At 45.1% G+C, this 12688-nt stretch overlaps 1 protein-coding gene across 2 annotated transcripts in view; it reads right to left on the bottom strand.

Annotated features, from left to right (window-relative positions):
- WDR59 (WD repeat domain 59) overlaps positions 1–12688 on the bottom strand; it is a 48876-nt gene that overhangs the window by 22873 nt on the left and 13315 nt on the right. For both annotated transcript variants that reach the window (XM_066557422.1, XM_066557424.1), the window contains exons 7-15: positions 11769–11857; positions 11190–11306; positions 10151–10228; positions 9253–9409; positions 7470–7549; positions 5208–5340; positions 2048–2172; positions 1055–1219; positions 178–273 (exon numbers count right to left, since the gene is read on the bottom strand). In XM_066557422.1, the coding sequence (XP_066413519.1) occupies positions 178–273; positions 1055–1219; positions 2048–2172; positions 5208–5340; positions 7470–7549; positions 9253–9409; positions 10151–10228; positions 11190–11306; positions 11769–11857 (1040 nt within the window). The remainder of the gene's footprint in view (positions 1–177; positions 274–1054; positions 1220–2047; positions 2173–5207; positions 5341–7469; positions 7550–9252; positions 9410–10150; positions 10229–11189; positions 11307–11768; positions 11858–12688) is intronic.

The following is a 12688-nucleotide window of genomic DNA, read 5'->3' as shown; positions in this document are numbered from 1 at the left end:
TAATCATCCACCCAGCTCTCCTCAACATTAACCAGAAGTGCTCACACAAATGTAATGGCCAGTCACAGGGGTCTATTTACACATCTAACGAGGCCAGACTCTCACTGCAGAGTCAGAAGTGTGGGACATGGGAAAAGACAACAAACTAGGGCAGAGAGCCCATGCAGCTCTCCATACCACAACAGACTCCAGCCAGGAGACCAGCTGACGCAGGCAAGGCTCCAGGCAGCTCTGGTTCCGCTTCACTTTCTGCAGGGAAGTGTCTTTCAGTATCTGGAATACATACAAGACACAGCTTTATTCACGGTTACCTCCACACTATGCCCACATCCTTTTTGTCTGCAGAGCAGCTTAGATGCCAGAACAGGTCACAGACATCCCCTAATGTCTACTGGAGCCACTGGTGTCCTGTCTGCTCTGAGGAATAGCTGTGTGCTTTGATCAGAGCACTGAGGTTCACCTAACAGCACACTGAGCCAGGACTTAGGCTTCAATATTACTGCAGCCCATATGTTTCATACCAGTTTGTGGCAAACTGGATCAGGTTTTTTCAGGAAGAAACCCAAACTGATCCATCGATGTGTTGCTGGGGAAAAGATTTCATTAGCAATAGTATTTGCTACACCAGATGATCAAACACCTGGTCTGCATTAGCAGGGCCTGTGTAAAAAAATCCCCTCATTTTTAAAGCAGCTTGTGTAGTAGAGCAGTAAGCAACATCCTAGCTCAAAAATAGTATCACTCTGCAGGTGGATGCTTAGCTGGTCATTTTGTCTATTATTGGGTTGAGGGCAACAGCATGAAGGATGTTAGGGATCCTCAGGCAATACACATCACATGGGAACACAGCAGCAATGAAGAAGCAGTGGAAAAAGGCAAACACTGGGCTGCAGCACCAACAAAAACCTCATCCTATGGGCTTCACAATTTACCAGTTCAACAAGACCTGTGGTATGCCTTCAGCAAAGTCTGATGTTTAGTTATATCTCGAAAATCCAGACATCAAGTATCCATCATTTGTACTTTATAAAGACACTCTCTACTCCTTACACACCTTCAGCAGCTTTGCCTTCATGGAAGCTGTGATGGAAGTTGGGTTGATGAACTGGAAGGATGGTGCAGCATTATTGGGATACTGGACAGGGAACATCACCAGCATCCTGACTCTGTGGTTGCCGCAGTGCACCGACACCGTACAGCTGCGACTCACTGCATCCATCTGCGAGGAAAAGCAATTGGTCTCTAGTTAGATCTCCCAGGACTTTTACACTTACAGTGGCTTCAACTCATGCTGAGGGACTGATTCCTCTGCACATAAGATGAAGTCATGCTGTTCTCAAGGACAGGGAACAGAGTGACAGCAAAAAGCCCCAGGCAGATGGGGACAGGCTCAGCTTGCACCAGCAGACTGATATTCCACCATCCAGAGACTGTGGCCAGCCCAGGTAGCACAAGAAAGGGGCTCTGCTCCCAATAGCCACTGCACCCCAGCCCACTTCACTTGGCCATGGAGAGCTCCTGGCCCAGTGCAGCAGTAACAGGCAGCAGAAAACTACATCAGGATCACACCATGAGCTGTGAAACCACAGGGGTGGGGAAAGGAGACAGGCAGCTGCCTCGAGCCTCCCAGCCCAGTCCAGGGCTGTGCCTCCAGTCAGCTTCCATGCACAGAGGAGAGTTTGGAGTGCAAGAAAGGGGGCAAAACTGAGGGACAGATCTCAGCAGATGGGATTCAGAACCAGTTGAAATGAGATGAACTGCATGGAACAAGTCACGTTCCACTCTGCAGTCTAGGCAGAGAAGAAAACACCATCCAGCCTTTTCAAGATCAGCCAGTGCACTTACTGTGCTGAAACATTTCTCTCACACCACTGTCTGGGATTATCCTCTTTCTTACTACCCCTGGCCAAGAGGATCTCGACAGCCCAGAATAAAACTTGTTTACAGACAGCAGTCACTGCAGCAAAGAAGGTTCCCCTCTAAAGGCTCCAATAAGCCAGCCTGCCCACATCCCCTCCTAACAAGCCAGCAAAAGAAAACTCTGTACCTCCACATTGACATTTCGGATCTGCACATTGATCAGTGAAAACTCCTGCTGCAGTGTTTGAGGCAGCCCCAGTTGGTCTGTTTTCTTTCCCACCAGGGGATCATTCAGGAAATCTTCTTTTAAGGCTGAAAGGAAAGATGGAAAACAAGTTGAGACAAGCTATAACAGGCAGAGTATCTCACATGATATCAGGAGGCAGCCAAGACAGCAAGTTTTCCTCTGCTCTTCTGACAAATGAAGGTATGAGCTTTACCTGGAAAAGACTTGTGAGCTTGACAGTAATAACTGTTGTTTGGAGGCAAGTTTCTGACCCTTCTCTTCAAAAAACCAAAGCTGTCTGCACATAGAGTTCCCAAAAAAGTTACAGAACCTGCCTGTACTTTGTACAGTCCTAAATGGTCCTTCTCTTCTCATGTGAGACCCTTTTTCCTCCCTACACAATGCTGCCAGAGTCACGATTGGCTGAATCGGAGCATCTCAGTTCAGCAGGAAAGAACTGCAGCCCTAGCAGTCTCCAGGAGCAGCTCTGGTCTTTGGGACTAAAACCCCACCATTCCTGACTTTCAGGGAAAACTTCCAAAGCATAACAATGCTTTGGGAGAGAGCAGGGAGTATTTCTGGTCCTAATAGAAGCTTAATTCATTTGCAGCAGCCATTTGCATTTAATGTTGCAAAGCACTCTAGTGCTTTAACAGCCTTTAAAGACTCATCAAAATACTGTGTCTAACTCTTCAATTCCAGCAGTTTTTAGGAGGACAATAACCCCTGAAGGCCAGAACACATTTAAACAGCCAGGCAAGCGCTGCAGGATACAAAGAATTAAGTTAAGGTAACAAACTTCACTGAGTTTCAGAAGAATTGGTCTCTGCCTGTGGTTGTGCCTTGCTTCTTGCTGTGCAGCTCCATAAGGGTGTTTTGCTGCAGCACCACTTCTTAAGAAAGCCAAATATATTTTATAATGATGGTTCCAAGGACAGAAGGGAAGTCCTGATTTTTCAGCTGTCATTCTCACACGTGCAATATCACATTGCACAGACTATTCCCAGCAAAAACAAACAAATGAAAAGAAATTCAAGAAGTTGACCTTTTACAGGCATTCGTCTAGGAGTTACTGACTTTGGTGCAGGGACAAATATCTGGTATTACCACTACCCAATGGGCTGCTCCATTTGGATAGGTAGGATGCTTAGCCAATCATTCTTGTTTGCAATTCTATTACAGTGCTTAGATATATTCCAGAAAAGGGAGCTGAAAAGGAGATTAAAGGAAGATCAGTGGCTCTCAGGGAAGATAATTATTTCTAGCTCAAGATACCACACAGCTTACTGAAAAGCCATCTCTGAGGTTCCCAATATGGGCAGTGCCCTCCCTTTGTCTTCTCCTCCCATTCCCTTCCAATTAGTTTTTAATCCTCCAAAGCCCCACGTTTGTACAGATTCCTAAAGCTCCTCCATAAGCAGCAGCAAGAGCTGTGCAGCAAAGGCACAGCTGGGGCTCTCTCATTCACCTGCAGAGTGCTGATCTCTTCAAAAGATCCCCCAAAGTACTTTACTAATGTAACATGGAGGCTTTGTCTGCAGCTGAAATGCAGCCACCCCCAGGGTGAAACATCAACAGTCCACAATAGCTTTTTGGCAAGAAAGAACTGAAATTCCTACCTAGGGATTTGCTTGTGTGTTAATCCTGCAGTTGTGTTATTTGCAGCAAAATCTGCCCTGCTACAGAAAAGCCATATTCATTCCCTTTGGCCATGAGGAAAACCACAACAGTCTGAACCAAAGAAGAAACCACATAGAAACCAGACCCACACGGTAACCACATGGGATGTTTGGATGTGCATCATCAGGGACAGTGGAAGAGTTAACTCCCATTTGTGGAAAAAAGAGAGATCAGGCAGCCAGAATGAGAATGCTCCCAGCTGGAGCAAGAGAGGTTGTGTTGCCTGAGAAGCACTGCTCATGGGGAGCACAGGTATCTGGGGCTTTTTCTATCATCTTATAAAACCCTGACTTTGACAGAAGTTCTGATGGCTTTCAGAAACTTGTTCTGTTGCCCCAAAGGACAGGAGACAGAGAGGAACTTCATTGTTAATTGCTGAGCAAGAAACTTACAGTTAGGAAGAGATGCTTTCACTAAGGGACCGCACAACTGCTCCTTTATTCAATGACCACTTTCTCCCCTTCTCTGCAGTTTATTGGCAAGCCAAAGGGAGAATCAAGTTGCTTCCCTATAAACCCATCACATGGGGATCCATTGTGGCACAGCTGCAACACTGAAAGGAGCTGTGAATTTAAACCCAAACTGACAAAAAGGCACTGGGGCATCCAATTCTTCTTCCTCAGTGTAGCTGTAGAAATCCCTTTAGATACCTTTTTCCATGCACATCACCATGTGATGCTATAACCTCTTCTCCTTGTACTTACACTGTTCAAACACTAACCCTGAATGTTTAACCTGGCCAGAGCCTTAACCACACTGAGCCTCCTTCATGTCCCTTCCTTGCATGCCTTCTTTTCTGGAGGGACACACAAATACTTTCTGTCAAAGTGTCTCCCATCCACCCCTCAGTACATCAGAAGCCAGAGATATTATCCCTCCCCTCTCTGCTCTGTCAGCCTTCAGTGATCTTTCATCAATACATGACCAAAAATTCATGACCTGTTTCTGCTTCTGGTGAAGGCACCATCAAACACCTCCTTGTTAGATTAGTTCACACAGTGACCCCAGCAGAAATGTTTAGGTACCAGGTGTGACGTCAGTAGCTTGTGTCAGAGTGCCTCACTCACACACTCCCTCTTCTGAAGGCTCATCTCTCAGTTTAAACTAATCTGTCTTCTTAAAAAGCAGAATTTACTTTCTGGTTGCCTCACCTTTGGCAACAAGCCACAACTACAACCTAAAGAGCATGCAATTAAATGACAATCATGACAAGCAAGAGTTTCATTTTACAGCTAGAATCATTGTGTTAAAAGAGAAAAAACTTGAGAGGACCATCCTGAGGAACCCCTAGTGTTTTTCCTCTCCCCCGATGAGGAATCCATAAACCTTTGAAACAGCAGCAGGTTGTGCTTTGCCTATGTTTTATGCCAAGATGTATCTTTTTCCCACCGCAAAGATGCTGGTGTTTGAGGTTCCACAAGGCATCACTTCTCTCACTCACCTTCCTCATCCCCATGTCCAGAGTTGTGCTGGGGCTCTGTGTCCTGGGGGTGAAGGGTCTTGTCTGGCTCTGGCAGATGAGAAATCCCATCAATGAGGTCCTCAACTCCATCCAGGATATCATTAGCACAGAGCTGAAAAGAACAAACACACCCACGTGCTGCACAGCAGAATCCAAGTTGTGGGAAGAGCCCCACTAAACAACTCACTTCTCCAGACAGATGGATTTGCAAGGTGGGTCTATCCACGCAGCAGTCATGACTAAAACTGCATTGTTCCTGTGACAAAGACAGGTCATCTTCCACTTTCCAGCACCCTCAACTCTGTCACCTCAACAGCCTGGCCAAATCTCCTGCTTACTTAAAAAGCTACTTAATTGACAGGGCCAGTCTAAGAAATAGAGGTTTACCTTTAGTCAAAACTAAAACTGATATTACTTCAATTCCTTGAATTAATTTGTTAAAACATGTTCAATTTTTTAGATCAAATTTAATAGTAGCACACTTTCTGCATTTGATATTTACACTCCAGTAGGATCTAGAGACCCAGGTGCATACATGGGGTCCTATTGTTCTAGGTCCTGTATCAAAATGAGACTATAAAACCCTGGATTTGAAATTCAGCACAAGAAAACTGGGAAGATGAAGGGAAGAGAAAGGATAACGGTGTGATGTAGCAAATTACAGCATTGGTCACCAGCAACATGCCATCATGTGCATAGTTTGATCTAGACAAAGACAAGGACAAAAGAGTGGGAGCCAGTAGAGGAAAAATAAAGGCTCTGACATGAATGAACAATTGATTTAAAGACAGGAAAGAAATCAAATGTTCACAAATATATCAGGTAGGAGAAAAGGGTCATTTTTCACAGAGAAAGTTTGTTACAGACCTGCAGGACTCCTGCAGGATCTGTGCTGGGACACATGCTTCTCAACATATTCATTAAAAACCTGGAATAGGAGGTGAATAACGACATGACCAGGTTTGCTGATGCCACCAAGTTTTTCAGGGCAGTAACAAGTGTGGCTGATGGCAAACAATCACAGAAGGACCTTACAAGAGCAACTGTATTAAAATGAAAAATGAACTTTGGCTCAGATAAATATAAAGCAACATACATCGGGAAAAATTTCAAGCTGAAAGTTCAAGCTGAGGGAACAAGATGTAGAAGCAAGACTAAGCTGATGATTTAATGGAATTATGACAATTTACAAACTAAACTGAGTATTGAGAATTCTTTAGAGAGAACAAAGCTCAGATCCCCATCCCCAAAGGTATGTACTAGAACTGAAAAAGGGTGGTGAAAGGCAAAAGGACAATCACAGTTCTGGTACGAAGGATAAATTAAATCAAGAACTTTTGACTTGAAAAAGGAGGCAACTGCGAAGGATATGATGGAGGCCTACAGAATCATCAGTAACACAGAGAATATTGCTCATTTCATCTTCAATTGAATGAAATTAGGTGGAAAAATAAACAAATGAGATGGTTTTCCACATAACATGCAGAAAAGCCATGAACTCCTTGTTGTTTGATGTTTAAGGTGACAAAAATTTACACAGGTCCAAGAAAAAAAAAAGAACAACTCTATGGAAATGACACTCATCAAGCTCTACCAAATACAAAGATGCCAGACTCAATGAGCCTCTAAGTTGCAAACAGTAGGAGGCTGACAGGGCATTTGAGAGAAACATCACTCCATGCCTGCCTCCTTCTTATCCCCTCCCAAGACATCAGCTGAAGATGTGACAGGGCGCACTGTGGCCATATGAACCTATGGTATGAGCCAGCACAGCTGTTCTAGTAATTGCATCAGAATCGGTAACTGCTGCAGATCCAGACACACCAACCCCCCAGGCTTAGAGGCAATGGACACAAGGGGAGGTAGAGGAGGGCACAATCCCTACGTTTACCTGGTACCTAAACCGCCAAGAAATAGAGTCTTGTGGCATTTTAGAGTAAATACAGGCGTAACTGCCCTCCATCTTCTCCAAACAAACTTATGCACTTAATGTTAGACAGCAAAGCAGCCTTGCACAGCCACCAAAACTTTTGAGACACAGGCTCAAAAGAGAAGACCCATCACAGGTCTCCTTGGGGACGTTTTTGGGCTGGAGCTGAAGAGGAAAGTGAAACAGCAGCAGCTGGCTTCTGTGCCTGCAGCTGTATGATATTAGAGGAGTGACTGGGAGTGCAAGGAAGGGGAGGTGAATCCAGCCTGTAAGAGAAGTGTCTATGGTTGAAGAAGCAGAGCTCCACATACCCTCTGCAGCTGAGAGTCAATCCGCCACATGCGCAGGGTCTGATCCCTGGACCACGTCACCAGCTGGTAATCTTTAGAGCCTAAAGAGGACAGAAACAATCAGAGACCCCACCAGAAAACAGAGACTATCTCAGTCTTGTGGTCAGTGTAAAGAGAGTCAAACAAGTCACCAGGCACATCCAATGGATAAGGCACTAAACTTAGAAAGGCACAGCAAGTCCTTTTCAGCTTCAAATTGACCCAGGTACATCAGCCTTTGTGCCTCCTCACACCACAGTCACCACACCTCTAAAGAGGCTGTGATTTACAAGCCAAAAGCACCAAATATAATGAATGTGAGACAACCAGAATAAACAAGACCCACAACAATGTTTATTTAAATAGAAGAAATAGTATAGTAAAAATAAATGTTTCTCAACTATAACTGTAAATTGAAAATATCTTTTAGTTCATCAAATCTGTTTCGAGAGGTAGATGTTTTAAAACATTTCTAAGAAATGAGAACGTGGTTCTGCCCTTCCTCTTCTTGCTTCTGAAAGAGTTGGATGATGCCAAGTTCAGGTTGTAAGGAAATAGATCTCACCACATACTATCTATCAACAGGCAGAGGTACACAGACCTATTTATGTCCATGTTTAGGTCTTGTGATACAGTTTTAAGTTTCCCTCGTCAAACAGCTGCTATGCTTAAGAATTTGCTGCTGCACAGCTGCTTCCTGCACCCCTCTGCTGAGGCACAGGGGCTGTCTAAATACAGCACAACAGACTCTGTGGAAGGAAATTTGTGCTATCTTAGTTGTTTCCACACTGAAGCAGACTTGGAATGTTTGTGTGATTGATTTAAGTTGCCTGAGACAAGCAAGAAGTCCAACCCTGAATAGGTATCTATTAATGCAGCTAAGACAACCAACTGTAGCTCAAGCCTGCTTCAATGTTCACTCACAAACTATCTTAGTCTGTGCCTCAAGATCCTAACACAGCTCTCCATTGCTTTCCTCTTTTTGAAAGAGGAAAATCAAGTTATGGAGAAGGAGGTGACTTAACTGAATGGCCCCAGCAGCTGGTGGGAAAGGGCTGGACCAGCACTTTCACACAGCACTGCAAAGCTGTAGCACAAGTGACACCAAAGCCAGACACGCACATTCTGTCAGTGGCAGCTGAGGTGCTGGAAACAAAGCTGTGCTCTGTGTGGTTATGCAACCTCTGGTATGGAATCTCCTACTCTTAGCTGCTTACACTAGAAAATTTAGTCAGGACTGAACTCTAAGAGCAGACTCTATCCCAAGTTATTCTTCCCTTGCCTTGCAGCAGACAAGTAAGGTGTGCTTGCTGGAGCCTGCTGACCCAGGCCATGATATGAGGGGTTAACTGGTTAGCCTGAGGAGGGAAAGGGTGCCTGCACTCATGCACCTATCTAATAATTTGCACAATTTATTCTGAAAGATTCATTTAAAAAGAGACTCCCAGGAGAGTGAAAGCAATGAAAGTCACCACTGACCCACTCAGCATTTGGTAGATTTGTTTTGTTAGCATGGAAACAAGGCAGTGCTTCTGTAAGCTCTGTTTCCAGCACCTCAGCTGCCACTGACAGAATGTCATAAACCAGTACAGAACAGCTGTAGTTTGAGGCAGGCAGTGGGGGACAGGAAGGTGGGCAGGAGCTACTTCAAGGAAAGGCAAGAGTCAAAAAGCAACAGCATTGCAATCAGGAGCCAGGTCTCCACACCCCTGGTTACCTGACAGCCACAGTGTAGGGGAGAGAGCACATTCAACCCTGAACTCACCTTCTTTCTGCTTCCTCCACTGGAACTCCAGCACCACATCATCATGTCCTACGAAAGTGTGGACAGGCGTGTTCAGGTCAAAGACATTCCAGAGGAGGAGACTGTTTTCCCGACGGAGCTGGGGGACCATCACTGTCACCAGTCCATTGCTGAAAGGCTTAGGGAGAAACACCCTTCCAGTTAGCCAGGGAGAGTTCCCATGCTGCTGTTATCATACTCTTATTTTTCCCTATTCCCACCAACACAAATGCAGAGGTTTTAAATGAGCTCAGCACAAAACAGAACCAGGCCAAAACCTGGGAAGGTACAAGGCAATTGCTGTGCAAAAGCACTGTGTTTCAAGGGGTAAGCTGTAGTACACTGAAATATTCAATACAGCTCACTTAAGATGAGTAACTTCTTTCTGCTGCTTCCTCACTTTTCATCTGTGAGGCTGGAGGGATTTCACCACTGACTTTTCACTGGGAATTCTTACTGCAATCTGCCTGGAGCTGCAAGAACTGCTACCTGGGGACTGAGCCCCAGCAGCTCCTCAGGGTCACGATGCTCAGAGGAACGCTGGAAACCAGTCCTACACCCCTCACTGCTTGGACAGGGAAAGGGGATCAAGATTCAAGGCACAGCACTGGCTTCAGGCCACACTCAGATCTCTGGGGAATATGACTGATACTAAGAGCCTTAGCTTCACTTGGGTGGGTGCTTGCTCACTCCTTCTCCCGAATGCTCCCACTGTGGATGCTGCTTTTCTATGCCTTATAGGCACCAAGGAGTTTTACAATCAACTTGATAATGTCCACAAGCAGAACTGCTGAGAAACCCTATAGCAGTTCTTTATTTAATGTCTCTTTTTGCATTCTCCTCAGAGCACAAGTGGAACCTGTGGGAATTTCTCACTGACCGTGTATCTTGCCTTCCAGACGGGAACCTGGCAGGGAAGGATATTGAGGTATTTCCGAGGCTGACGGTAATCCCAGAACTTGAAAAAAAACAACAAACCAAGTGAAAGGCAAGCAAAGGCAGGAGTCAGCTGGCTATACTTTCAGGCTGTAGTTTTCCATGTGGCTTGCAGATAGAACAGATCAAACAGCATGCCAGGGTGCCCACAGCATCATTAGTAATCCCATTCATTAACAGCAGAGACAGCCCCAAAGGACAAATACCAAGCTATCAGCATCTGGCAGCATCCCTTAGAAAATGAGTGACTTGGGGTCATATTCACAGTGATCATAGCTTGAGTAATTAGAGCAGGGAGACAGGCAGCCTGCTTGGGCTTTCAGAGCTACAAGGTACCCTGCAGGCTGCCAGCCAATGTGCCAGTCCAGGCTGGAGGCAAGCCCACCCTGCTGTTACTGCTAATTTTCTAATGAAGAATCTAACCTTTTGCTTTGCTAGACTACACATCAATTGCATTTGCCTCAGAGCTTAGCTCAACGTGAATGAACTCCATTCGGCTGACATACAAAGCACACTATTTCCCCCAAGTAAGAGGCCCTGCACAGCAGTGCTTGCAGGCAGTCTCTTATTGATAATCCTGTTCAACATGAGCTTGGAAACTCCAGGGGCTGAAGTATGTCTCCCCTCAAGTTACTATAATCAGCTTGAGGTTGGCAACATGCATTTCTGGAAAAAGGCTCTTCTGGCATGTGTGGTCTGTTCCTTTCTGGCAAGCAACAGGCAGAGACAGTTGTTTTCAGCTTCCATACTGCCCTAATCTCCACAGATATGTGTCAAATGTATGTGCACCCATTCTTCAATGACCTCTCTGCCTGTTCTCAAAGTGCAGTTCTGGCTCAACACACCAGGTGGCCAGAAACCAAACAATAAAGATCCAGATCTTGCCAATGGCAAAGCACTTCCCAAAACTTCAGCAGCAGCAGAAGGGGATCTGCTCCACTATCCTTCCTACTCCCCAGCAGGAATTCAAAAACACCACTTACCCTGACAGAGTTGTCCTGGCTGGAAGTGGCCAGTGTATACTCATTGTCAGGATGCCAGTCCAGACCGTGGATTTTAGAGAGATGAGCTGCCAAATACTCCACTGCAGTGCTGGGTTTCTGCAAGGAGAGACACTGTCCTTCTCAGCATAGGACACCTGAAAATTGGACTAGTTCTTTGGCATAAAAAGAGACTTTAACCAGGGCAAGACAGTTAGAACAACCACCCCTGCTGGGGAACAGCAAATAGCTCAGTATAAGTAGCTGAAGAAAAAATCCTGTGAAGGTATGGCAAATTCCAGTCACCAAGTGCAGCTCTAACCATACTTTATACTCAGTTCAACAGTTAAGTACTATGAGATCAAAAGGAAAATGGTAATGGGTACAGTCTCTGAGGAAGGAGGTTACCTACATACTCTCTTTCAGGCTCTTGGACTTCCAATTCTCTCTAGTTTAAACTGACCCACAAGAGAGCTCTGGGATAAAGTAGTACATTTCCTCAGTATTCATCTGTCACCAGAGGAATATCTGTATTGGGTAGGTGAGAAAATGTACAGACTGTTCAAAAATTCCTCAGCTTACCCTTTTGTCCCATATTCGGACATCTCCATCATGGCTTGTTGCTAAACAGTTGGCATTTTTCTTGTTCCATTTCACCTGGGAAGCTCCAGCTGCAGCACAAACAGAGCAAGCCAAAACATACAATTAAATAGAAAAGAGAACAGTAGTCCCATTGCCTGGGCCTAGAGCTGCTCTTAGCCCAGGAAAGGCAGTTCAGAGGAAGGATATCCCAGAAGGCCAGCATGAAGGATGGCATGAAAATTATTAACTCCTGGTTCCTTAGTGTATCATTTGTATCCTCAGGACAGCAAAGTGTTCCAGTTGCATGCCTAGAGATCTTTATCACATCTTCTAGCCAGGGGCTGTACCTGATTAGAATACTCATGTCCACTAGCTCCAATGGAGGAACTTCCTCCAGACCAGAAATATAGGTTCATCATCTCCTTCCCACATCCCCTCTCTTTTTATTCAAGTTACTTCTAGGTGCTTAGGGTCTGTTTCATCTCCCCACCACCCCCCATACTATCAGCTGTTACACAGGCAACTAGTGCTATTGATCTGTGATTAAAATACAGGTGTAGGAGAAGGCTGCAGTGCAGGTGATGCAGGTGACCTTGGGTGGACTCACTGGGTGGACCAGAAAGTCCATCTGTCAAAATATACCACAGAAGTGAAAGAACCAATGACAGTGTAAAGAAACTGGATGATGGTCCAGATATGACTGATATGTGGTATCATGAGGGACTCAGTTAAATCAGATGATAGGTGGCTATTTCCTAACAAAGCACAGCTTCAGTTAATGTGGATTGTTCAGGTATTGTAAGCATAATGCATCTGTTCATCCTTATTCTGCCAGTATTTTCAAACCTTCTGAGCTATCAGAAAGGTGAGATCCATGAGAAAGCTAAACAGATCTCAGCCTGCTGCTATTCCCCACCTCC

Source organism: Molothrus aeneus, chromosome 11 (genome assembly GCF_037042795.1).
Source record: "Molothrus aeneus isolate 106 chromosome 11, BPBGC_Maene_1.0, whole genome shotgun sequence".
Classification (NCBI taxonomy): Eukaryota; Metazoa; Chordata; class Aves; order Passeriformes; family Icteridae; genus Molothrus; species Molothrus aeneus.
The sequence above is the reverse complement of the archived record's forward strand: the minus strand, read 5'-3'. Positions and strand labels throughout refer to the sequence as shown.